Source organism: Eretmochelys imbricata, chromosome 16 (genome assembly GCF_965152235.1).
Source record: "Eretmochelys imbricata isolate rEreImb1 chromosome 16, rEreImb1.hap1, whole genome shotgun sequence".
NCBI classification, from domain to species: Eukaryota; Metazoa; Chordata; order Testudines; family Cheloniidae; genus Eretmochelys; species Eretmochelys imbricata.
In genome coordinates, this window is record NC_135587.1 from 17,112,111 (window position 1) to 17,137,805 (window position 25,695).

The 25,695-nt window shown below is 46.5% G+C and overlaps 1 protein-coding gene across 1 annotated transcript in view; it reads right to left on the reverse strand.

Moving 5' to 3' along the window:
- Window positions 1–7,214: 7,214 nt before the first annotated feature.
- RAPGEF1 (Rap guanine nucleotide exchange factor 1) overlaps window positions 7,215–25,695 on the reverse strand; it is a 120,182-nt gene continuing 101,701 nt past the window's right edge. The window contains exons 14-24 of the mRNA XM_077835801.1: window positions 23,511–23,586; window positions 19,866–19,950; window positions 17,930–18,022; window positions 16,736–16,921; window positions 15,496–15,580; window positions 15,184–15,278; window positions 14,268–14,346; window positions 14,020–14,121; window positions 13,782–13,879; window positions 12,078–12,206; window positions 7,215–11,475 (exon numbers count right to left, since the gene is read on the reverse strand). Coding sequence (XP_077691927.1) covers window positions 11,325–11,475; window positions 12,078–12,206; window positions 13,782–13,879; window positions 14,020–14,121; window positions 14,268–14,346; window positions 15,184–15,278; window positions 15,496–15,580; window positions 16,736–16,921; window positions 17,930–18,022; window positions 19,866–19,950; window positions 23,511–23,586 — 1,179 coding nt within the window. The 3' untranslated portion in view covers window positions 7,215–11,324. The remainder of the gene's footprint in view (window positions 11,476–12,077; window positions 12,207–13,781; window positions 13,880–14,019; window positions 14,122–14,267; window positions 14,347–15,183; window positions 15,279–15,495; window positions 15,581–16,735; window positions 16,922–17,929; window positions 18,023–19,865; window positions 19,951–23,510; window positions 23,587–25,695) is intronic.

Sequence of the window (25,695 nt, forward strand, 5' to 3'; positions counted from 1 at the left end):
AGTACAAGTGTATGCTTGCCCAGCCCGTGGGATTGTATTTCATTCTGTTCCTCAAGTGCAGTGACTGTGGGGTATTGTGCCAGGCCCAGCCAAACCAGCAGCACCACGGCAACGACGTAGATGCTCTCCCAAAGCTAGCATGGAAGCAACCCACCTGCCTCATCCAGCCCCAGGGGACTGCAAGACAAGTGAGCAAGCTCCACCGGACTGACCGCTGCGTTGCTTCAATAACTTGGGGCAATCCAAAAGCTGAACATCAGCTTCACAAAACACTATGTGTCCCAGGGCATTTCCATGATTTATCAACATCCAACACCTCATTCACAGCTTGTGGCCTCCAGTCCCAGAACAGCATCTTGGTGGGAAGAAAACGTGCAATGTTGGCAAGCTGAAGACAAAGAAGCTGCCAGCACAAGAACCCGCCAGCACAAGAACCCTCTCTCCCCTCTGCTAGGATATCCCAGTTTAGCTAGAATTCCTTTGTGGCTTGTGCTGAACAATGATCTACCTAGAAAAGGCAGAATCACGTCAATCATTGGAGAAAACAACCCAGACACCTGCAGGAGAAGAGGTAACGTCTCTCCTGTTATATATTATCCGATGGCAACACATTTTGTGATTGTGTTTTAGGCACACAAAATCTGGAGGTATCACTCCAATTCATAGGACTTGAATAAGAAGAAACACACCTTCCTGATGGCCTGAATATCGCAAGCTTTTAACATCCAGAATCTATGTTTGAAACAGCCAGCAAGGAAAACAAAGGCTGTGTTATTTCAGGAACAGTTTAACCCGTTCTGGGGATTGTGGCCCAAGAAAGGTCAATATGAAAACACTTTAATAAAAAAAGAAAGAAAAAGAAAAGAGACCCATATATCCCCCATTGCTGCTTCTAGATTTCAATAAAAAAACAGGTTTGTCGAAATCTCATGTTTCCATATGTAACTATACGCACATCATAGACCCCCATTGACCCATTTTAAAATCAACCACTCTCTTATGGGCAGGCTTATTCATTATGGCATTTCCTGTGCCTTCTCCTGGAGCAACTGGTTCTGGCCACTGTCAGAGACAAGATCTTGTCTGATACAGCCTAGCATTTCCTATGCTCTTCATCCCGAGAAGGGGACCCTTTAGGCTGAGGTGGGAAAACATGGATGGGGCCCTCCCAATGCTGGGGATATGCTGCCAGTCCCCAGAGCTGTCAATCCCCTTGTCGTGTTCACATGAAACATTGTTTAAATAAAATCCTTGCATGTGACTTGCAGGAGGACAGATGGCTCCAAGGGCATGGGTAGGCCCAAGTGCAGGCTCAGGATAAACAGCTGGCAGTAAGCCATGGCCTAAACTCAGACTCACCTACGCAGCCTGCTGTCCTGCCAGCCTTAAGGGGAAAAGCCTGTTTGTTATTCAAAAGGTTCCAGCAATCACCACATGCTCAGCTCCCTACTGCAGGAGCCGAGGTCTCCCCCTCCCCTAGGGTCGCTGGGCTGTTTACTGAAGCGTCTGCACACATCGTGTGCGTGCAGAGGCAGATGGACTGGCGGGGAGGTCTGTCCCACATGGGCCTCCCAGTTGTTTGCCACTGTGTCATCACAGATGTTGAGAGACTGGAATGAACCAGAGAGATGCATGTTGGGCTGTCTGGTTTGGTGACCACGACAGAGCATGATGAAAAGAAACAGCATCAGCCACTCTTTGGACTTCATAGGCCTTAGCCCTTTTTGCAAGCTTCCACAGAACCCTCCTCCTTTCCTGCAGGATGACAGGCCCCCTGCACACAGCCCCATCCCAAATGTTGTAGTCTCAGGATTTCTGCTGCTCCATTTGCACTTGTACAGTGTGACAGGGGTGTGAATTCTGATGGAATAAGTGGGTCCAGAGAGTCAAGGGTGTTTACATGATCCTGACTCTGTATGACATTAAACAGTTAAACATGGTTTGGGGATTTGAGTACAGAGACCTTGGCCTGCTTAACCCCATGGCAACAACCACAACTAAAAACATTTGTAACCTTTCATTAAAGAGACAGAAGAAGAAAAAAAACATTTAAAGCATTTGAAACGTGAAGTATTAAGTAAGGCTGTCAGTATGCCTTAAACCCTTTCCTTTAGCTGGGGAGAGTTTTCATAAGGACACCCCCGTCTGATGGTCCATTAGAGGGTATTAAAGACTGTAACTGTCTTTTTTGGGAAAAAGAAAAATAGTTGAGATGGGCTGGAGCGGTGGTTGATAAAGTCCAGTCAACTCCTTGCTTTAATACAAAACACAACAAATGCATAAAAGGGGACAGAAAAGAACAGCAGAGATAGAACATGCAGCTTCTGTCTCTGATGCGGACTTCCACTTGTGAGCAGGCTGCTGCTCTTAGCCTCACTCAAAATCGGGCCAATTTGTTCAAGTTGAGGCATTTCTTTTAGCTGCCGTTTCCGATGGCGGGCTCATGGCAGTTTTGCAAAAGGCAGAGCTGTCTTGGCCAGCTAAGCCACACATCTGCTAGATAGAGGCAAAGAGAGACAGGAAAGAAAAGAAATAAAGTGGGGAAGGAAAAGGACATGAGGGAGGGGTGACAGCAGGAACCCAAGCCTCATGCCAGGTGCTGTTCAGGATTTAGCCGAAGCCAGTAGAGTGGGGATGTCATCTGGGTCCCCCTCTCTGGCCTGGTCTGATCAGGATATCTCGGGATCAGGACAATGAAGGCCCAACAGCATCATGGTGGATGCCAGGGGCGGGGCTCATTCTTTTCAATCTACACCTGATGTTTTGACATGCCCCTCTGAATCTCTTTAAGGGCCCCAAAAAGGGAGTGATGGGCGGCATCGCCCATCCCCTTCCTTATTTTGTTCGCCAGCTAAGCCGAATTCCCAACATCAATTTGTGGTTAATTAATTTCCAATTCCATTGTCCTTGGTTTACCAGTCATGTCTTAACACAGTCCTTGGGTGGTCTCAGCAGACCTCTGTGTTTGGACTAATCCAGTCTAACTTTTGCAAGCAATGTTATGTAACTGGCTGAGTTGGACTTTTATTACTTTGGACAAGTTAGGGTACAGGCCTCCACACAAGGTAGGCGTGCCCAACACTGCATCTCCCCACAGCTAGCTTGTTGGAACAGGGAGCACGTCAGTAAGAAGCACACTTGAATTGGATACTATTAATTTAGGCTTAAATAGAGACTGGGAGTGGCTAAGTCATTATGCAAGGTAGCCTATTTCCTCTTATTTCCCCCCCCAGATGTTCTGGTTTAACTTGGATTTAAACTTGGAGAGTGGTCAGTTTGGACGAGCTATTACCAGCAGGAGAGTGAGTCTGTGTGTGTATGGGGGTGGGTTTTTGGAGGGGGGTGAGGGAGTGAGAGAACCTGGATTTGTGCAGGAAATGGCCTAACTTCATTATCATGCACATTGTGTAAAGAGTTGTCACTTTGGATGGGCTATCACCAGCAGGAGAGTGAATTTGTGTGGGGGGGTGGAGGGTGAGAAAACCTGGATTTGTGCTGGAAATGGCCTAACCTGACGATTACTTTAGATAAGCTATTACCAGCAGGACAGTGGGGTGGGAGGAGGTACTGTTTCATATTCTCTGTGTATATATAAAGTCTGCTGCAGTTTCCACGGTATGCATCTGATGAAGTGAGCTGTAGCTCACGAAAGCTCATGCTCAAATAAATTGGTTAGTCTCTAAGGTGCCACAAGTATTCCTTTTCTTTTTGCGAATACAGACTAACACGGCTGTTACTCTGAAACTTGAATTTCAGTGAGAGTGCAATGGGGTCACTATACCTGGAAGTCACAGTGATCGTAGGAAGACACCTTCCTTATAATACAGAGAAGTCTTGAAACTAGACAAATAAATGACATTGCAGGTTACTGTAGCAGTGACCTATCCAAGCTGGCCAGGGTGGGTCCACTTGCAAAACCAAGTGGTTTGCAATTGAAATGCAGTTTTCTGGCCAGCAGAGGGCAGGATTTTCAAAGACTAGGACACAGCTCCAGCTTTGTTTTTCGGAGCTAGCGTGTTCCGAAGTACTTGCAGGAAAAAAGGGGAAGACAGTGTTCAGTGGCACGTCACAAGCATCTTTTCGGCAATTTCTCCAAAGAGCTTAATGCAGGTAAAGCAGGATTGTTCGCATCACTCGCAACAAATATCTCCCTGTAAATCAAGATAATTCTAACTCCGCTGACCTGTACCACCCAGAAGGCAAAACTCTCCAGGCCATTGCTATGAAGCTTTGCATCCCCGGCCCTGTACAGCTGCGTATTAGGCAGCCTCCCAAGTCACCACCCCATAGTCCTGCGGTCCAGGCTTTACACAGAAACAGAACAGGAACTTTACCTCTTCATTATTCAGAATCTGCAAACCACCAGGGGCCGGCCTGTACACAGCAGAGCTACCCCCTGAACCATCCCCAATGGCTTCTCTTTGCCAGCTGGGATAAAGCACTTTTCCTCCCTGGCTAGGCTGCTTATTTAAACCACCTGTATGTAGGAAGGTGAGAGACAAAGGCTATTAATCACCGTGGAAACAGCAGCCCCCTCAGGTTTGCATGTTTCTCTCCTCTCTTAAAGCAGTTTTCAGAGATGCGCTTGGAAGGAGGTTATTTCGTTGAGTTTAACACAGGTGGGAAACACAAACGACTCCATTATCTGACAGAGGGCTGAGGCTGCCCCCATCTGCTTTTGGCAGCACTTATTTTAAACTATATTAGAAGGGTCTCGCCCAAACTCTGGGAGCCTCTAGATTATTACAATAAAATAAAAACAAACACCCACAATTCTAATGGCTGAATAGCCTTTAAAGCTCCCACACTGCCCTAATCATCCCGCTCAACCCCTGCATTGGCAGGCAGGACTCCTGGGGTCTCTTTCCAGCTCTGTGCCGTACTTGTTGCGACACTGAGCAAGTCGCTACAACTCTCAGCAGTCCAGTTTTCCCACCTGTGGAAGAGGCGCTGTAAGGCTGAGTTGTTTGGAGAGCACCTGGAGATCCTTAGCAGAGACTAAAAAAAAGTTCAAAAGGTGACACAGTCATCATGTGGCCCTAGGCCTAGAAACAGAGACCAGGTCCTTGCAGGTCCTGCCCTTGTTGTTTGTTAACATCTCCTGTATCCCCTTTCAATCCCACTTTAGACATTCAGATGTAGGAGGACTCCGAGAAACTGGCAACGACGACATGCCTGCACTGGGTAATCACCCAGTCACCACCACCCATGGAGTTTGCCGCTGTGCTGACACCACTAGTTGTTAGGCCAACCAATATCATCTCATTGTTTCCTTGTACGCCGCATCTGTCTAGATCTACCTGTTGTCTCTTGTCTTATACTTACATGTTAAGCTCTTTGGGAGGTGGGGGGACTGGCTTTGTTTTGTTTGGACAGCCCCTAGCACAATGGGATCCTAGTCCAGGCAGCAGCTTTATGTCAGAGTGAACCTAACTGCTAACAACTGAAAGCAAAGAGGGAAACACCTGAAAGAGAAATAAGAGCATATTTCAGCCCCTAGGGAAGCACTACTGCTATGCACTTCTACAGCATGGTTCATCACAAGATTTCACATCACCTCTCAAGGCTGCCAGGTGTTACCCACAGCTCCCACGAAGTGTCAGTGAGGGTTGAGAACACTTGGCCCCTTGCAGGATTAAGCCCTTAAAATGTCAATGAGCTCTCAACAGGGGTAGCCATGTTCGTCTGTATCAGCAAAAACAACGAGGAGTACTTGTGGCACCTTAGAGACTAACATTTATTTGGGCATAAGCTTTCATGGGCTATAACCCACTTCATGAGATGCATGGAGTGACAAAAAGTAGGCAGGTATAAATATACAGCACATGAAAAGATGGGAGTTGCCTTACCAAGTGGAGGGTCAGTGCTAAAACGAGGCCAATTCAATTAGGGTGGATGTGGCCCATTCCCAACAGTTGACAAGAAGGGGTGAATATCAACAGAGGGAAAATTACTTTTTGTAGTGCTAACGAGGCCAATTCAATCACGGTGGATGTGGCTCATTCCCAACAGTTGACAAGAAGGTGGGAGTATCAATATTTCTGTGAGGAAGTTACGGGATAAGACAGAGATCTCCTTTGCCCATCACTGAAATGTGGCCACTTCTGCAGTGGAACATGGCAACCGCCTAAAAGTGCTGAGCTCATGTTACACAGCCATTTGGGCATGAAATACAAGGGGCTAAGCGAACTCTGAGAAGCAAAAATTATTACGTTGTCTGAAGAACAGATCACTTCTAAACAGAAAAATGAGGCATGCATAGAAATGGGCTGCGATTCTGATTAGGACAGACAATGCTTGACGCTCCTATAGCGCTTTCCATCAGAGGATCTCCAAATGATTCATGAAGCAAGCCTAACACCCTCCCTCTAGAGTAGTCATTTTAGTTGTGGGCAGTGAGACACAGCCAGGTGAAATGACTTGCAGAAGGACAGAATGAAATAGCGACACAACTGGAAATAGAACCCAGGAGAGCTGACTCACAGGCCTGTACTTCAAAACATTAGGCCATCCTTTCTTTGCCTTATAGTAAGGGTAAAATGAACACACACACTATACTGACTATGGTGCAGACAGAGACACAGTTTGTGTGTGCAGGGTCTCTCTCTCTCTCCTCTCCCAAAGCAGCAACTCTTGACTGCCAGAGGGAGTGTTTTTTTCCAGCCAGCTCTGATGTGGCATACCATGTGTCACGCCCTGTAAGACCATCTGTCTTTAGCGTTGCTTTTGGTATGCGACTCGGTCAGTGTCTGAGCATCCTACACTCCAATCTGGCAGATGCAGATTATTTCCAGTGGAATTTTGAAATTTATCCAGGACTGAAATAGACCAGGAGCACCACATTATCAGCAATCCATGCCTTAGGAGCAATTATTTATAGGCTTGTGCGGAGTGTCACAGCGCCACTTTCATAGATACGCTGCAACATACACACATCCTTCTTCACATGTGTTCTCTTGTGGATCCTCTCCTCCTATTGGCTATGTGAATATGGATGTTCAGGGGGTAAGTGGCACCTCATGGAGGGCTCCTTGGAAAGCACCCCTAATTCTGTGCCAATGAATGAGCTTGAGCTGGGGAGGGAGGGGGAAGAAAAATGTTCTGGCTCTGAGATGTGTGTGTGTTTTACCAGGAGAAAACGGAAGGCCAACTGAAGAATGAGACCCAGACAGAGGAAAAACACAGAAAATACGAGGCCACACCAGCAGGAGAAGTGGATTCGATTGTCACTTTAATCCGCAGACTGCTGCATGCACTGTAAACATGATCGTTAGGCTGGATTCTTTATCGGTATTTATTTTGCTTTATTATAAAAGTTACAGGTTTGAAATGTTTGCAGGAAGTTGTCACTATCAGGATTGGCTTAGTGGTAAATAGATAATACAATGTAACATTCTGGGATGGCAGGAGAGACTTGGGGTCAGCATGGCTGGCAGGTGGCTTGGCAGAGTTCAGGTAACACAGGGCTCCCTTCCACAACTCCAGATAGATCTGCTGTCATCACAGTGGTAATGTACAAACTGGCGTCATCTCTTATTTGGCCTCTGTCTGACTATTCAGTCAATGCTTTAACATCCCCCACTCCTCCCAGAGGGGAAATGGTCTAAGGACTCTACCTGCAAGAGGCGTGACTGACCATTACATTTGCAGTTCTGCAGACAGCTGAAGCACCCAGCTTCTGATCACAGGGAAGTATTAGAGTAGAGGAGTGAACTCTTCACACCCACAGAACTGCTAGGCCTGACACTGACAGGGAACCAAGACGATACTGAAGCTCGTTTGTACATGTGATGAGAACGTTCTGGTGCCCCTCCCCAAAAGCACTGCTCATTCTGCTGCTCCACTGCCTGTCCATAAAGTGAGTCACCCCAGTTCTGCCAAGGCAGCCCCACTACTCATCAAAACAACACGCACAAACCTAAAATTGACAGGAAAGCCAGCACTCTGAGTATCACACAGGGATGTCCTCAAAGAACCATAAGAATGGCCCTACTGGGTCAGACCAACGGCCCATCTAGCTCAGTATCCTGTTTTCCGACAGTGGCCAGTGCCAGATGCTTCAGAGGGAACCAACAGAACAGGGCGATTATCAAGTCCCAGGTTTTTCTTCTCCAGAGTTGTCTTTGCCGGAGGTACTGTGTTGATGGGATTCGGGTCACAGCAGCAGCTGTCAATCAACTGCCCTCTCCCAGGTGGTTATTTGCACAGCCAGCAGTCAAGCAATGATCTCACAGCAGCCATGTAGCAAGCAGCAAACACACCAGTGGCTTGCTTTTCACTAGGAGCTGGCTGTGTGTGGATGGGCAGTCTTATCTCCGTCTGTGCTCCTTTCAGAGGGGTCTTGTCTGCAGTTTAGTTGCAAGGCAGGGACTTGAAACAGTTACACGGAAAGGCCAGAAAAGACGTGAGCATCTGTGGGGCAGCTTTTAGGACAAGGTGCATTTCCACTGAGGTGCGTCTGCCTGCTGAGGTCTCTCCCCCGCCCCCCCAACAGGTGGACAGTGCCAGTCTCAGACTTTAACCCACAAGGGGCACAACACACACACATACACACACACAACCACGCTGGAACACGCTGAAATGAAAGGACAATTTTAGCAACACAACCACACAAAATACTGCTATAAATCACCTATGCTACAACACACACCTTAAATAATAAAGTGACATGTTCAGAACCAAACAGCAGAGGATCTTGCACAAGAGGTGGATTGTATTTGCTGTTTCACAGATCGCAAAGACTTTACCATGCAAAGTAGCCAGCTCGATAACACACACAGATTAGCTACATAAACAACAAATCTAGCTTTATAAACTTGTTAAATTTCTCTCTTTTTCAGATTCAGGGTCTTCAGTGTTGAGAGGCTTCTCCTCTCGGATTGTTCAGACTACCCTTTCTAGCGGCTGCATGGATCCAGCCAGGAACAGTCTGTTGGCGTCTGGGTCCCCCCTATATTCCCTTTATATGAAATACAGCTGCATTGACGGAATAATCGTTTCATGCATTCTCCCTAGCTAGCCATTCGTGTTCGGAATGGTTCGGCCTGTAACATGGCAAAGACAAGTAGAGGTATGTCAGGAGCAAGCAAGAATGCTGCATATGCACAGAAAATTAATCCTGCGCCTAGGAGACTATGGGCTTGTCTACCCGAGAAAGTCACACCACTTTAAAAATGGATTTAGTTAAACTGGAGCAATAGTCTGCGTAGAGACTCTTATTTCAGGTTAGCTTACGCCAGGAAAGAATTTACTTAAGCTAAATTGACATGAGCCACTCAAACTGAAATAGAAGTGTCTACCCAAACTGGTTTAAAAACATACCTTCAGTTAAACAGATGCAGGTTTGTGTGGAGACAAGCCCATTATCTTCTGCTTAGAGTGTTCTTTAAAAAAGATGTATAGCTTTAAATAATACTATAAACCAAACAATATGGGTTGTGACTCCAGCTGGTGTCACACAGATTGTCAGTCAAAGCTGCCATTTAACAAAAGGGACAAGGAAAGACTCTGCAATAAGTGTGAAGAAGGAAGGGTTTTGTAACTCTGATTCACTCAGAACAAGGTACGCTTAGCAAACACTGAATGGCTCTTGATAAGGAAGTTAAGGATGCTGCTGGGAGAAGCTCCTATATACACTCCCTAAGACTTACATCCCGAGAAGCTGCAAGGGTTTTGCTAGAGTTCGCTATAAAACACAGTGATTCACTGTCAGGCAAACTACGCAAAGTAGTTCCAAAATAGGCCTTGCAAGGCTGATTAAAATCTACAACATATTCCTGAAAACATGACCAGCACTGTAAACAGTTGATGAAGGACAGAAAGGTTTTGTGTGAATTGGCCAGTCCTAGCTGCGCTGGTGGAAAGGACTGCTCATCTGAGGGCACAACCATGGGGGGAAGGGGTAGAGAAACTGAATAAGGCACACGGACCAGATCAGGGTTAACAAGGTACATGACGTGCTAACTCCCCGTGACGTGCAGGGCTGCCTGTGTCCCACTGAATCTTGACTTGACTATACTGGGGACAGAGCTTTGCCAGCTCCAAAGCTGCCTTCTGTCTTTTCCAATGCTAAGATCACAAAATGCAGCACCAAAGGTTATGCAGAGGGAGTTCAATAAACAGTTCTGGCAACAACCCCAAGTGAGGTGGGTGAGGGAGAGAGGATGACCAGTCTTAGCACTGAACACATGCCCTTTCCTTTGCACCTTAGCATTTAAAATTCTGGAAATATTCCTCCTGGCTCCAGATGTCACCTCTGTACTCTGCTCCAGACACAGCTGCCCCAAGCCTCCTTTATTCCAGCACTCGGAAAGACATTTTCACTAGTTGTGGATTTATACACATCGTTTTGCACTTGTTTTCCTTTAAAGCCATTGGCATTTTGACATGCATCAGTCCCCGCCCTCCGTGGAATCTAAATACTAGTATTTACAAATGGACAGTCTTACATACTACAGTATTTCCTGTGCAGTAGCTAGTACCATCACTAAGAGATACAGGCTCACACGACACTTGAGCCACAGTACCTTGGCTAGTCCTTCCCAGAGTTGGGAGAGTGACCATCTTTTTAAATAATGAGATTTGGAGGTGATGGGGGACATGATAATGACTGGATACAGCATTCCCTGCCCATGTTTTCAGTGCCTCTTCCATATCTGTGGTGGTTGCCTTCCTCCCATTAAGGTCAGAGAGATCTGGGACAATTAGATTTAATAACCCTGTAAACACACACAAACGCTTCCAAAATAGAGCTTCTCTGGCAGAGAGAGCGCCTGCAACCCCGTCTTCCTTGGGGAAAAAGCGATTCATGACCACAGTGAATGGGAGGCAAGAAGGTAACAGAGGCTTCCACGATTCGTGTCTGCTGCATTGGCGCCCTGAGAGCCACAGACATGCAGCTCATGGATGCTAAGCTATTGCTGCTGCCCCCTGGGGCTTGAAGACAAAAGCAAGAGTATTTCGGAACACATGTAAAACATCAATTGGCAAACCAGTAACGCGCCTACAGGGATCTTCCTTCCACTGCACTCTCTTCCTAAGTGTAAAGCTGGTTCATGGCATGAAGACACAGGAGGTGGAGGAAGGAGAGTGGAATGAGCATTTGCTGATCTCTTTCCTTGGCTGTTGCTGTCTTATGACACACACGCATTCACAGTTCTTCTGCTGAGAGAATCCAATATTCACAGACCCAGGAAGCAAGCAACTGCTACCAACTGGACAGGAAGAGTGCGTCATCCAGTAACAGGTACAAATATTTACTCCAGTCTCATAGCTGCCCTCGGTGCATCTGCAGAGCGATTCTCCTCGCTCACACCCTCCTCCTCCTAGGTTTTCTCTTCCCTGTCTGTTTTTCGCCTCGTTATGTTTCGAGGTTTGATTTTGAGAGACAGTTCCCACAAGGCCTCCTCAGCCAAATGGTCGCTGAAGTCATTGAAGAATGTGACTATATCGTCATTTCTCTTGACGTCGTAATGTCTATAAAACCAGAGAGAACACTACAATTAACATTGCAGCTAGTTTACCCCGAGAACCACCCCTTAATTAGGGCAATCCCAAACTATCTGGTCTGAAATACATTCTACGTTCCAATTCTCGAAATTTATACAACAGGACCATCTGCTTGAAGATACCAGGATATTGGTGGAGGAGAGGCAAATGTGGTACTGATCTTTTACAAAGGGAAAGAACAATAATCCTGGCAATTACCATCCACCCAATGAAGAATAAATCACAGCAGACAAGAGAAGAGATGGAAGGTTCTCTGCATGGGACGTTTAAAACAAAGGCTGGATAATGTACTAGGCAAACACACTGTAGGGATCATAAGTGAATTCAAAAGAATGAGAGACTAAAAGCAACCTAACAGTTTTTCTGTCATCTTGAAGATTCTCAAAGTCTGTCCTATAAACCCCTGACTATAACGCCTACATTCTCCTAGCCAGGTTTCCTCTTTGCTGCAGCAGCACTGCATCCTTTGCATCCTTCATGCCTCGTTCCAAAGTGGTTTAGAACAACACCTCAAAGGCAGCTCTGAGTCCCTGCTCATCACTGTAGGCCAGGCAGACGGCTGTACTTACATTTGTTGGAAGCACCTCATGCTGTCCAGGATGTTAAACTGTTGCCAGCGTTTGGAAAAGTTCACTTTGCCATCAATGTAATCTGGGTTTCCCAGGTGAACAAAGGTCAAGTCCTGCAGAATCAGGCCTCTGGAAGAGAGAAGGGTGGAGCATGCAGGGAGGAGGGAAGACAAGCACAGAGCTCCAGGTTAGTCACAAGCACTTCAGAGCCAGCTGAAAGGCAAGTAAAAAAATCAACCCAGCTGCTCAGTGCTGCTGCCATGGTTAGCTCCTGCCTTTGAAATCAGAGGAAGTCAGTCCTTTCAAAAGTGCATGGGCTCAAAGCTCCTGGCATCATGGGTGCAGAGGTAGGATCCTACAGATGAAGCATTAATGCTTAAACCAGTGATACTGGGAACCAGTTTCTGCACCAGAGAAAAATTATTTACTTGAATGCATCTGAAAACTGGGAGAAGACTATATGAAGTTGGCACAAGAAGTGTGGGCTGGCATCACCCCTGGAAGAGGGGACAGAGAGTAGCGGTTTGAGACTCCCTCAGGTTTTCTGCAAAGGATGAGAGCTTTCCAGTTCACTGGGTGCCCTGCGGGCTAGAGCCACCCAGGGGAAGGCACTGAATCACGTTTTCCATCCACCCTGGCCGCGCCTCCCTTCCTGTGCTCTGTTCCTTTTGGGGCTGTCTCATTCTCCAATGGTCCTGAACAGATCCGCTACTTTGTGCCACTGCACTCTCTTCTCCAACAAGCTTTCCACCACTGGGGACCTACGGCAGGCTGGGCTTATGCTGGTAAAGCCTATGTAAACCCATGAGGAATCTGGCATCCAGACTACAGGATCCCTGCAGTGAAAGGTGAGAACTTTAATCCTGCCTTTGAAAAAAGACAAAGGGGATGCATGTTTGCAAAGAGGATTTCTAATTTACCAACACTTCCAGTGTGCAGTGACAGGTCTGGCACATGGGCAGCTCTGAATCAGCTCAGTCTCATGAGATGGGAAATGCACTAACTTCTAACATCTCATGGAGAAACTCCTCTTTTTCTGCACACAACCTTGAAGGGAAGTCTAGTCTAGTGGTCTGTTCTGAGAGTTCCAACTCCTTGATTTCCATTTGCCTTCACTGATTTGCCTTCACGCCTCACTTTCCCCATTTGCTGAAAGCACAGGGAGTTGAGAGATTTTGTTAATTAATGTTTGTAAAGTACTTTGGGATCTTCAGATAACAGTGGCTAAGGAAACCCAAAGCCACGTGACACTGGGAGTGCGCAGCCACAGGGCCAGCGGGAAACCAGTCCTCAGACCAGGCATCCTTGCCGTTTCCAACCAAGTGATGACCTGCTCCAGTCCCGGCACTGCAGCCTCTCAGTCCCAGCAGAAATCCAGAGCCTGAAGGGCCCAGGTACACAGTCACGCATGTTTGAGAAAGCTGTGGGGCTGCAAAGCAGGAATCACCACAGGGAACTGGTACATAATCACTCCGGCTCCCAGCAGTGCGGCTTGAAAGCAGTTATTGGATACCCAGGAATGGGAAGCATTTTCCTCCTCAAGTTTTAGAGCATGGAAGGCTTGCAATAAGAGTTGTATCCTGCACTCTTCATGTTGGGTTGTCCCACACTCATAGCTGAGCGTAGGCTGCCAGGGATCTGCGTGAAGAGACACCCCAAGCGAGAGGTGACAAACCAGTGACCCCCAAGAGGACAGCTACTCACAGGTAAGGTATGCAGGGAGGCTCCACTTCTGCCAGAGCCGCTCGGTAGGCCCGGAAGGACGAGGAGCTGTCGATGAGTGTGCAGTACTCTGCCAGGCCCTAGTGGGACATAACACACACACATGGAATTCATGGTGCAAACAAGCCATCTCTGTAATAGGGTGCATGGACTTAAAGAAATCACATCCCCAAAGACCATAACAGACCAGAGCTAGGGCTCAATCTGCTGCTTTCCTCACCTCCGATGTCTGTTTCTGCCACTCCAGCCTTCGGATGGGTGCTGAATCCAGTGCAGAAAGAATGGCCAGATAGGAGTTAAAATTATTCAGCTTTCGTAAGTGCTGTAAAGAGGGAGAAGACCAGTGACTCCAGAGATGTTGAAGACACTCTGGAAACCAACAGTGCTGCCCCTAGTGAAACATCCCACATTCCAACACAAAAGCTCACTGAACAGCGTGCGTGAGAATCATAAGCAATGAGCTATTACCTTCATAATCTTTATAAATTTAAGGAGCAGCCTCTCTCTGTCTTGCGGTTTCTCTTGTAGCATAATTATCGAACGGACCCTGTGAGGATGGACAAAAAAACCAGGAAGAGCGACTTAACCCTTGAGCTGGATTCTGATCTGGCAATATCTATCGCTTCACTTGAGTGGTTACTATCTATCAGGGACTGATCAATGAGGCTGAAAAGTTCCACACGTTCCTGTCCCGTTTCTTCTCTATAGAGCATAAGCAAATACTTTAATTCACAAAAACGCCAAACTAGAAGGAAGCTCTCATGCAGAGAGAGAGGTTATTTCCCATAGTGAATGTTATTGGACTGGCATCTCTCCTGTTGCTGTTGAAATGGACAGGTGTGGAAGAATTCCATCATTCCTGGATGCAAAGTGGATCTACTTAACATCCTAATGGATTTAATTGCACTTAAAGGGGGCACCATTCTCTTTTGGTTTGTTACACAGGACATGTGAACAGCTAAGGAATCAATTTACTCAAGAGGCTGGTTTTCAGCTGCAGTTTTCACCCTTTATCAGATTGTTTATTTGAAATGGCCCCCTCATTTCTGCACTGACTTTGGTTTGAGGCAGGGAAGATGCACATGTGCACAGATGTATCAAGGTGTTTGTCTGAAGGGTCTTGGTGTTATTTGCGATAAAGTCTGGAGATGCAGCTATCTCCAGAAGTCAGCAAGGTTTCATTTTTCTGTCACTCAGGATTCTTTGCAGAAGGTCAGGGGTCTAGTCCCAGGAGGAAGTGAAACTGCCCAGTAATAGCCCACAGGACAAAACCATCAAAACAAGCAGCCCCAGCCTGGTAGCACAGCTCAAGGAGAGTTTTCCTTGGCTCTAGGGACATTAGAGGTTAAGTTCTGTACAGTGGTTGTTGCTCTCATCTCCTTACCAGTAGGACATGTTATTAAAGTGCTCAGTGAACTGTGTCAGGTTGGGACTCTTCTCTTCATTTTGCTCTTTTGCCCAAAGCAAAACTTCTGGGATCTGGCAGGAAAGAGAAGAACATATCATCAGTTAAAATAAAACATCTGTCTTTGGACTCCCCATCCTCCCCATGATTTACAGCCCTCCCCTGACACAAACCTGGCTTTCTTCTACAGCGACAACAGGTGTATGCCTAAGAGCTGTTAGAGAACAGCATCAGAGCATTTGTTAAAACCTCTCCCCCCCGCCGCCCAAGCCCCTGATCTTGTGTCTGTACCTCTATCTGGTAGAAGAGCTCGGCATCTAAGAGAGTCAGCTGCTCAGCTATTTCATGACTATGGAAATCATGCAAGGTCCCTGGCCTGTGAGAGACAAGGAGAGAAAGGGAAAGGAAAAGGATAATGAAACCATGACTGGCTTTCCTTCCTTTATAACAGACTCTGGGAAGAGGAACGAGTGATGATCTCATTTTATCTCGTGAAAGTCAATGGAAGAGAGGGCCAGAGGTCCAATTCTTCACCTCTTTACATCAGCTGTGCTGCACCATAACTCCACTGAGGCCCCTGGAGTCACCATCAAACGGGTGTAACAGAGAGGAGAATCAGCACCAGAATTTTTTAAAATAAAACTTTGCCAGCAGAGGAAAAGAAAACACTCTACACCCAAATCACTTGTGGCATTAGCACCATTTCGACAGCAGGCTCCCATGTCAACCGCTTGACCTTTTTCCTTTTGATTTTTCTTTATCTTGTGTATGTGATGATCTTGATAAAAATATCAATTGGGGGAGCTCTGTACACCGACTCTCTAATTCTATAGTGAAGTCTAAACAACATGCCATTTTCTCCTCTCCTGATCTAGAAGTGACGAGCGCTGCTTTCCAGCTTTTTGTGCTGGGAGATCATTTATACAAGACGATAGCGGATCAAAGTCAAAATGACAGATCCCTGCCCTGAGAAGCTTACCAGAGTGTCGTTCAGGCTCAGGATGGGGCTTGGAGTGTCCTATGCCTGAGACAGCCAAATTTTATGTTCTGCCTCATAGCCTTTGCTACAAGGCTTTTTAAAATCTGTTTCTCACGCTTCATTCCACGAATTTGCCAGTGACTTCCCCTTGTCTCTTTCCTTGCAGAACAAAGGGATGGATGTCATTAGCTGAAGTCTCAGTGTATGTCAGCACTATGCAGAAACGTTCACAGGGCTCCGGGAGATGACAAACTCTGCAGGGGTAACTGCTTTGCCCATGGGACACAGCCACTGCGTATATGCCTCACGTGCATACAGGGGTAACTCATGGAGCTGTATGAAACATGTGCCTTAGAAAGCAAGACTGGACAGAGAAGAGCCCACGTGTGTTGGGTAGGGACAGATAAACAAAGAAGGGTCAGGAAAAGCATTCCCCTGCAAAACCAGAGGACAAAGCAAACTCTCTGACACTGCCCTGCTCAGCTTGCAGTAACAGGCAGATGCACGTCCCACAAACAGGACCAAAGTTTGATTAGGTGCAGGCTGCCTCACCTGGCTGCCACCCCCCGGGCCGCTAGAGGTTTGATTGAGTTGGCGTATCGCAGCATTTTTTTCTGATCCACTTTGTCCAGAATATTTTTGCGTAGCACTCTAGCGAGGCTGAGCTCTCCATTGCAGACTAGCCGGAACACCAGGTCCATCAACAGCTTTAGAATCTCTTCCGTCAACTCCACTAAGCTGAGACATGGATGGAAAACTCAGAGCACATGTCAGAGACGAGACATTAAAGATGACATTCCCCATTTACCTAGCACCTGTATTAATGACTTCCCCTCTTTTATCACTAGAGATTAGGACAAAAATCAGAAATCAAAATTAGGGTGAGCTTCCCCCATGGAACTGAGCAGTGAAAAAATGTATTTTGCTGCTCTGACTTCCAGGCACCTGAATAAGGTTATCGTCACCCCCATGTCCAGAAAACGACATGAACCCTCAATTAGAATGGCCTAGCCTCTCAACACAGCACCATCAGATTCCCCAATCCGGCAGTTCTGGGCAGCTATCTCAGCAGCTCTTGGCACAGTGGGCTAGCCTTCTCATCTACACACTCACTCTGTCGCAGCTGCTGCTATGACAACCAGCCTCTCTATGGAGACTGAAGCACTTACAGCTGGCTACTGGGGACTGCTCAACAGCATCTTATGCTGCACTCCTCCCTTGAGTATACACTGCGGGTCACCTCAGTAATCTTTCCCACCTCCCCCATCTCCCTAAGGGACCAAAGTCCTGAGTCACACTCAAACCAGGGACTCTTGCATGGAAGCACAAGGCAGCCGAGATAACTGCAGTGACTTGTCATTAGGGATGTCCCTAGAAATCAATGTATTTAGTGTTCTGCCTCAGACTCGGATCTAGGAGAGTTAGCTCAGCACACAATCCAATTACTTTTCCCACAAGCATATCTGAATCCAGGCCATTCCAGTTCACCCTCTGGCCAACTTTCCCTTTCTTTCAAAGATTCCCCTTCTGATTGTTTATTTTTGAAGTCATAAGGAAGACCCAGAGAAGGCACCCTGAAAACGTGCATTTCCCAGCCAAGACCCCAAGTGCCCAGCCCTGCAGCAGTCTCACTGATCTGGGGAAGGAAGTTTCAAGTCCCCCCACAGATGTGGTTTACACAGTGGTACGGCTCCATTTTTATGACCTCCCGCCCAGGCCCCCAGACAAAGCAGGAGGGAAGCTCACCACAGCTCATCCACCACTCTCACCAACACGAAGAATGTGTTCTTGCTGACTCGCTTCTTAAATGTGTCCGGGAAGTGACAGAACTTCTCATACGTTGGCCTCAAGTTAAAGAACGAACTCAATCCAGACAGATGTTAGCTTGTCTGAGGAGTGCCCCAACAGGGTTTCCAACAGCACCACTGCTTTTTGCCATACCTGAGACCAGCACTCAATTTCTAGGAGGGACATGAAATACCGAGCAGTGTAGGCTGCACGTAGCAGGAAGGGCTTCTCACCACTCAGTGGGTGCTTTAACAGAGGGCGGAGGTGTTGTACCCTGAAACCATGATCTCTAAGGTGACAACTGAGTCAACTGCCAGTCCAACAAGTTACTGTCACCCCCCTAGGTCTCACTCTGGTATTTGGTCTCTCTTGTAACAGTACAGAGCTCAAGGCCCCACGCAGTCTCTCATTCTGTCAGCAGGCAGATGTCAGGGTGCTTCCGGTTACTTGCAGACAACACTGGTTGTTGAGGAGAGTTGATTGACCTAAAGAGTCCTGCCCAGTTCAAAGCCGGCAGGATGATGGCTGCAGTGGTTACTGGGGGGGAATGTCCGGAGGGACAACATGGATTGAGAAGACTTCTTCAACCAGACAATTGGGATGGGAAGGGAGAGGTGAGAGGAGCAGACAATAACCAATTAAAATGAATTTAAACAAGAGCAAAAAAAAAAGTCTGGAGGGTAGAACTCCAGATTGTGGCTCTGAATTTCCAGCACCTCCTAAAAGTGAGTATTTCACTGCTGACCTCAACACAAGAGGTTCTGTGTCCAGTGTCCATTAGCCACAGCAGGAACAGCGGGACCATCATCTCTGCTGAAGATGGCAATGAAGAGCTGCGACTCTGGACAGCATGACACCAGGCCCTGCCTGACATGCAGCCGCAGGATTAAAACCCATGAGGCATTTACATTGTGCGTCTTTAAAGTGCAGCACCTCAGTGCCAGTAGCAACAAAGGGAGTTATGGGACAGGAACCAAGGGAAGGGAATTCTAGATGTAATATTCAAGGAACAACCTCATTACAGATGCTTCTGTCAGCAGGTAAAGGACCATAGCCACGATACTGGTACCAACAGCACAGCTCAGAATCATAGTGTGAAGAAGACATTCTCTGATGTGCTGCATTCTTGGTGGCAGAAAGGAGGTCTAAATATTGACAGAGTTTAACTCTCACCAGTAACTGCACAATCATCAATCTGCACACCACTTCTCTGGGTACAGCTGAGCAGCAGCTGCGAGGGGTGATTCCCAGCTCAGGTCAACATAAACATGCTAGCTCTGCTCAAGCTAGCATGCTAAATACAGCAGTATGGCTGCAGAAGTGACTCGGCACTGACTTGGGATAGCCCTCCGAGTAAATACCCAGGGGGTCAGGCGGGATTGCACTCAGGTGGCTAGCCCAAGCCCCTGCCTATGTGACTGCAGCCACACTGCTACATTTAGCACACTAGCTTGTGTATGTTTACCCATGCTGGGAATCGCATCTCCCACCACTGTCCAGACATACCCTAAGAGGTAGGTAAATGTATCCCCATTGTACAGACGGGGAAGCTGTGGCACAGATCAGTGATGAACTTGCTCAAAGCCAAGCAGTGATTCAGAGCTGGGATTAGAACCCTGGCATTCCTGCTCTCAGTCTTGTGCTCAAGACCAATAAACCACGTTTGCCTTGATTTGTCCCATGGAGTTTGCTATTTGATTTGCACTGAAGTGAAGAGACTGTGCTGTCAACTATAAATTCCTGCTCAGGAGCTAATAGGGCGTGTGCCACCCACGTGTGCTTGAATATATTGCGGACTGCTTTGCCAACATGCTTTGGATTAGGCCATTCCCCATCCTGCCCAGTGCTCCGAGCCTTAGCGGGGGCCAAGCGTGTCATACTTTTGGAAGGATATCTGTACTGCAGCTTCTTGATGAGCTCTTCAGGGGTAATGAATGTTCTGTACGTCGTCAAAAAGGCTTCACAATACAGCACCAGATCTAAAGAGGAAGGCAATAAAACCTCAGTCAACTGTGTCTTCAGAAGGAAGCATGCTCTATACTGAATCCAACCTTTACTGTGTCTTTACAAAAGGAAAAAAATAGATAATAGGGAAGGCAAACTTCTAAAAGAACAAATTAATATCCAGCTTTGCAGAAACACCACAGTATTATTTTTTGCCAGCAGGTGGACCTTATGCACAAGAGCAATTGCAAAGTTCTCTATCCCATGGCTGTAACATACAGAGATTTGCTCGGAGCAACCACCTAGAGGATCAGAAAAAATCATCTCTCTCAGAGAAGAGGGTCTTTAATAGTAGGTCAAGCAAAAGTACAATAAAGCTCCTTGTGATGGGTCCTTAGGACCACTTTCACAGCATTACTGCTGATTTTGCAGAGACTGCAAAAAGTAAGGGCTTGTCTACACTACCGCACGTGGTCAATCTAAGATACGCAACTTCAGCTACGTGAATAGCGTAGCTGAAGTTGACATACTTAGATCTACTTACCGTGTCTTCACTGCGGTAAGTCGACAGCTGACGCTCTCCCGTCGACTCTGCTTGTGCTCCTCGTTCTGGTGGAGTACAGGAATCGAGGGGAGAGCGCTCAGCGGTCGATTTATCGTGTCTATACTAGAGACACGATAAATTGACCCCTGCTGGATTGATCGCTGCCCGTCGATCTGGCGGTTAGTGTAGACAAGCCCTAAGACTATTTCCAACAAGGGGAAGAGTTAATACCACTGCAAATATTGGCCAGTAACGGGTGCTAGAGAGCATATAGTATGCTGCTATGGCAAGGCATCTTCACAACAGGATGCCAATGGCTTTGTCTACAGCCATGGGAGCAGGAAATGGAATTTGAACATGAGAGTGAAAGGTGCATCTATAAAGTTAAGTGTGGAATGATGGCGTCACTTCATCGGGGAGAAAGTGGTAACAGTGGAGGCTAGTCCTTCTATGAACAGGCGAAATGAGTTTGGCAGTCTCAGCCCAAACCATCGCATTCTGGCCTGACTGATCATTTCTGTTCCAGAGAAGCTGTGACAGGAAAAGGAGGTTGCATGTTAGGACTGAAATACATTGGCAGATCTGGGGGAGAAGGACTGGTAATTACTGGTGAAGGTTCACTAGGGGTTTTAGGCCAGGGTCGAGGTGTATCAGCAGAGATGCATGGGAAAACTTCCACAGCACCTGCACATGCCAAGTTTCCCTCCAGCCAGGCATGTCACCCCCAGAGTTCCTGAGCAGTAATGTCAATTCATTGCTTTGTTACAACGGTTGGGGGGAATGGACGCATGACAATCACTCCTATCTGTCTGCAGTGTTTCACTTGGCAGTAACCTGACACAGAAAGCTCCTTACTGCTGCTCCTAAATCAGTGGAGAGCTGCTGTCTTTCAGTTAAAGATGATCAGATATAATCTCTAAAGCAGGGCGGATGGGTGGTCATGTCAGAGGTGAGCTCTGTGCCTTGTTCAGCTGTAATCCTGCATCTGCAGCAGGCATGCACAGCCATAGGCACTTAGCTGGCCCCAGGTTTTATTCCTAAAGACCACAAGTCTTCTTTTATCCCTTATTCCACTTAACTCTGCTACTCAAACCTAAACGGACAAGCAGCAGCAATAGGGAGTGGAGTTATATTTATTCTGGGTTCCCACCCATCCAAAAGGCATTGTGAGGTAATACAGCTGGTGTGCTCTGGCACCCAGGAAATTCATCTTTAAAGGAAAGCCTCTTAACCATACCTCTCTCTGCAGTTCAGCTGATAGATTTACAAGCCCTGAATTCTTCTTATCCTAAACTTAATTCATTAACCCTCTCAGTCTCCTAAACACTGGGTTAGTATAGCATAAGTTCTTCTGTTTTAACTTGCACCAACAATTTGGCACAGCATGCAAGGGTGAGTTTGCCAACTATTATAAGAAATACACTACACACCTCTCTCCCCCTCCCACTTCTCCATATCGATACACGGATAACTGCTAACAGGAGAGGCTACTGCATATCTAAAACACACAGTGATCTGCATTCATGAGAAGTGTACCAGACTCCTCACAGCCTCTTCAGATTTCATCATTTCCACACAAGTTGTCCAACATGTATCCCTCTAGCAATTAGCTCTCCAAAAACAGAAACACGGTGGAAGAGTCTGCTGCACCAAGGAAGAGCAGTGCTAAATTAGAGCTGATAAACAATCCATTCTACTTTCACCATTTTCTCCTACGCTTCAGGAAAGGTCAGGAATATTTCTGTAGGGGAAAGCATGTCCTGGCTGGCTGCAGGGTGCTGGCTACCAGTCTCAAATGCCTAATGCTACAGAACAAATAGGGTTCATTTAAAAATGAAAAAAGAAAAGGAGTACTTGTGGCACCTTAGAGACTAACCAATTTATTTGAGCATAAGCTTTCATGAGCTACAGCTCACTTCATCGGATGCATCACAAAAGCTTATGCTCAAATAAATTGGTTAGTCTCTAAGGTGCCACAAGTACTCCTTTTCTTTTTGCGAATACTGACTAACACGGCTGCTACTCTGAAATCTAAAAATGAAAGATATTCCTCTTTAAAATGATCAAATATGAGGGCTGAGTGGCTCAGTGGGTGAGCGTATCTGGCTGGCAATCCAGGAGAACTTCCTCAGTTTAGGTCAGTGCAAATGTCTCACTTTCACTCTTTGGAAATGCTGCAAAGCCCATCTTTATTCACAGGGCTTGGGGAGGGACGGTTGATGTTTGGGGGAGCTGGATTAGGGGGGTTAACTGGATAGTTCAATTAAATATATCGTTAGAATTAGTGTAGCGAATAGAATGGTTAAAATTTGAGCGTTCGGTGCTTAAAAATAAGCAAAGTGTTTAACATTATGAGATTCTGTGCTGTAAAATCCAAATAAATGAAAGAATCTCTCCACCCACGTCCCACTTTTATACATGATGACAAACCACCACTCAAGTTGGCATGATTGGTTGCCCATGTGTAAGAGGATCAGGGCTGGACCAGGAAGGATGCTCCAGCTGAATTTGAATTGCAGTGGTAGAACAGTGCTGGGACAGCTCACCCAGTGCGTTTGGCTCAATCCCGTGATATTACTCACACTTCAATGCTAAGTTCACTCAAGTCATCCCCACCCCAACATTAAACTGAAGTCAATAGGTTACAGAGTACAAGCGTCACTATGAAAATTGAATCAATGGCACAATGTGCCATTCACAATTATTCTTCCCTAACTCAACGACTTTCATTTGCAAGTAGAGTGATACCATGGCAATGGTGGCACTAGCTTGCACTGGGATGCCTCGCTCTGCAGAGCTAGACTCTGGACACGGAAGAGTTAAAAAAAACATTGCTGTTGAATTGAATGGTACAAGAGTTTATCCAGCTTTGCTCTGTTTCACCAGAGATAAACACAATCCCCTCTGCAACATTAATGCAGTCGTCCCCTTTGTCCACGTCTGCATATGGTAATACAATTGACAGGTAACACTACAGAGGTTCAGAGCACAACCAGAAAAAAGCCACACCAAGCTACAGACTGCCAGCTTGCTCCCTTTCATTCACTGTACCTTTCCTGTCAGTCTCAGTCGCATGGACTAGCAAGATATCCCCGGATCCACCACGAACATCTGGCCCATCATCGCCCTGCAATGAGAAGAGAAACATGTTACACACAGGAGACTGAGCCCCCTTCAGCATGGCCTAATTCCTTAGTGCCTAAAATGCAGCGCTAACCTGTACAGCCCGTCACATTCCTTGCAACTCCCACAGCAAAGCGTGAGCTGGGACAAGGTGTCGAGTACCAGGCCAATCCTGTGATCTAGTGGGAGCGTTCTGCCTGCCATACAGGGGGACTCAGTTTTGACCTGCAGTCTGGGTTACTCACTCCTTGGGCCAGGCTGGGAAGTGCAGCAAAACTAAATGCTTTGCCTGTGAGCAGACAGAAGAGAAATATTTTGTGCTGCTCACCGGTGATCACTCCAATGGCTATTAAGGAGCAGCAATAGCTCGTGATCATACATCAGAGGCAGTCTGTATACATTATGATGCAAAGGGCGTAGAGTGAAAGCTCCACATTCAACCTTAACTTGGGCATTTCCTCACTTTTGAATATTTAACTGTGCAAACAGATGCTGTATTAATAATCTGGTGTGTTTAATTTTCCAGGTGTGCGTGGTGGGGAATGGGATTATAAAGGAAAGAGAAAAAGAGGGGAAAAACACATCTCCGAACTTTAAAGAAGGTGCTTCAGTCTCTAGAACGTCAAAGCTCGTTTAGTTTGAAAAAACTTCAAATAGAGCATGCAAATTCTATAATCTGGAACTATTTGGCTAGATGTCACCTGTCTGCTGCTATCTTTAACCAAGTCCATGTGCTGGGAATAGAACTCAGGTGTCCTAGCTTCCAGTCCCCTGCCTCACCACCATACCAAACATCCTCTCCCCCTGTTGTACGTGTAGAAGTAGCACACTAAACTTATATAAAACTACATAATTCTTAAGGGCTTTACATGGAATATTCCTGCAGGGAAGAGACTGGAATACTACCTGGCTCCCTTGGACTATTTCTTTGCCACTCCAGTATACACAGCACTGGAAATACTCCTGATTTACAGACATGGAGCAACTGTGCCTAAGATGTGATTTTTCAGGTAAACTTCTGGCAAGGCTTATGAAATACCACTTAAAGAATGAATAATAGCTTCCAGCTCTCCTGCAGATCTTGGCTGTCCAAACAACACTCCCCGTAAGTGCCAGTAAATGATATATTGTTTCTGTTTTCCAGAACGGCCCCCTGACAGTCTGAAAGCTTCAAAGGCCTTGTATATTCCCTTGAGCCCTGCATCAGAAATAGCTTAGTTTGGAATATCAGCAAGCAAGTGTAGATGTCTGTCAATGCACTCAGGCCAGAAACCAAGTTGTTTCTCAAGTGCAGGAACAGCTATTTTGCTGAGTAGTTTGCATCTCTGAAGCCATTTAACAATTTGGAAACTAAATGCACTTAGTGCAACTTCCTGCTGGAGACTAATCCATATGCTAAACCTTCATTCACACTTACAAATACAGCAACTAATCACCCTGACTACACACCCATGTTTAATTACTGTATTTATCACAGGCTATGTGTACACTGAGCTGCAGTGCAGGTTATCGAGTTATGAAACGTAGAGCGCACCAAAATGTTGCACTCGAACTGCCCCAGGTGGATGCTGCTGGCGTGGATGAAAAGGTACCTAGTTCACATTAACATGGTACCTAGTTCATGTAAAATTAGTCCTCTTTCAAACAGGACTATGCTAATGCGAACTAGGTACCTTTTCATTCATGCCAGCAGCATCCACATGGGGCAGTTTGAATGCAACATTTTGGTGCTCTCTGCAATTCATAACTCCATAGCATGCACTGGGGCCCAGCATAGACAAGCCCTTGGAATCTCAGCTGTTGCATTTCGGATGCCGGTACAGGCTGAAGAGGTGGAAGACACAAGAATGTGCTGGTGTTCAATGAGACGGCCTGTGCTTTGTTAATGAACTCATGGTCTGATGCCGATGCTTCCTTTCCATGCTGGTGTCTCATCTGCTTTCAGCACAGTTTACACACAAAAAGCTGCAACTCGTTGCTTCTGCAAACCAGTTTTTCCTATTAGCTTGCACAGAGGCTGACTGTTTGATTCTCTTTCTCTGCACTCATGGTCAACCAGATTTCATTAAAGCACAAACCAAGGAGCATGAAAGTGACTCTTACAGGCACCTAC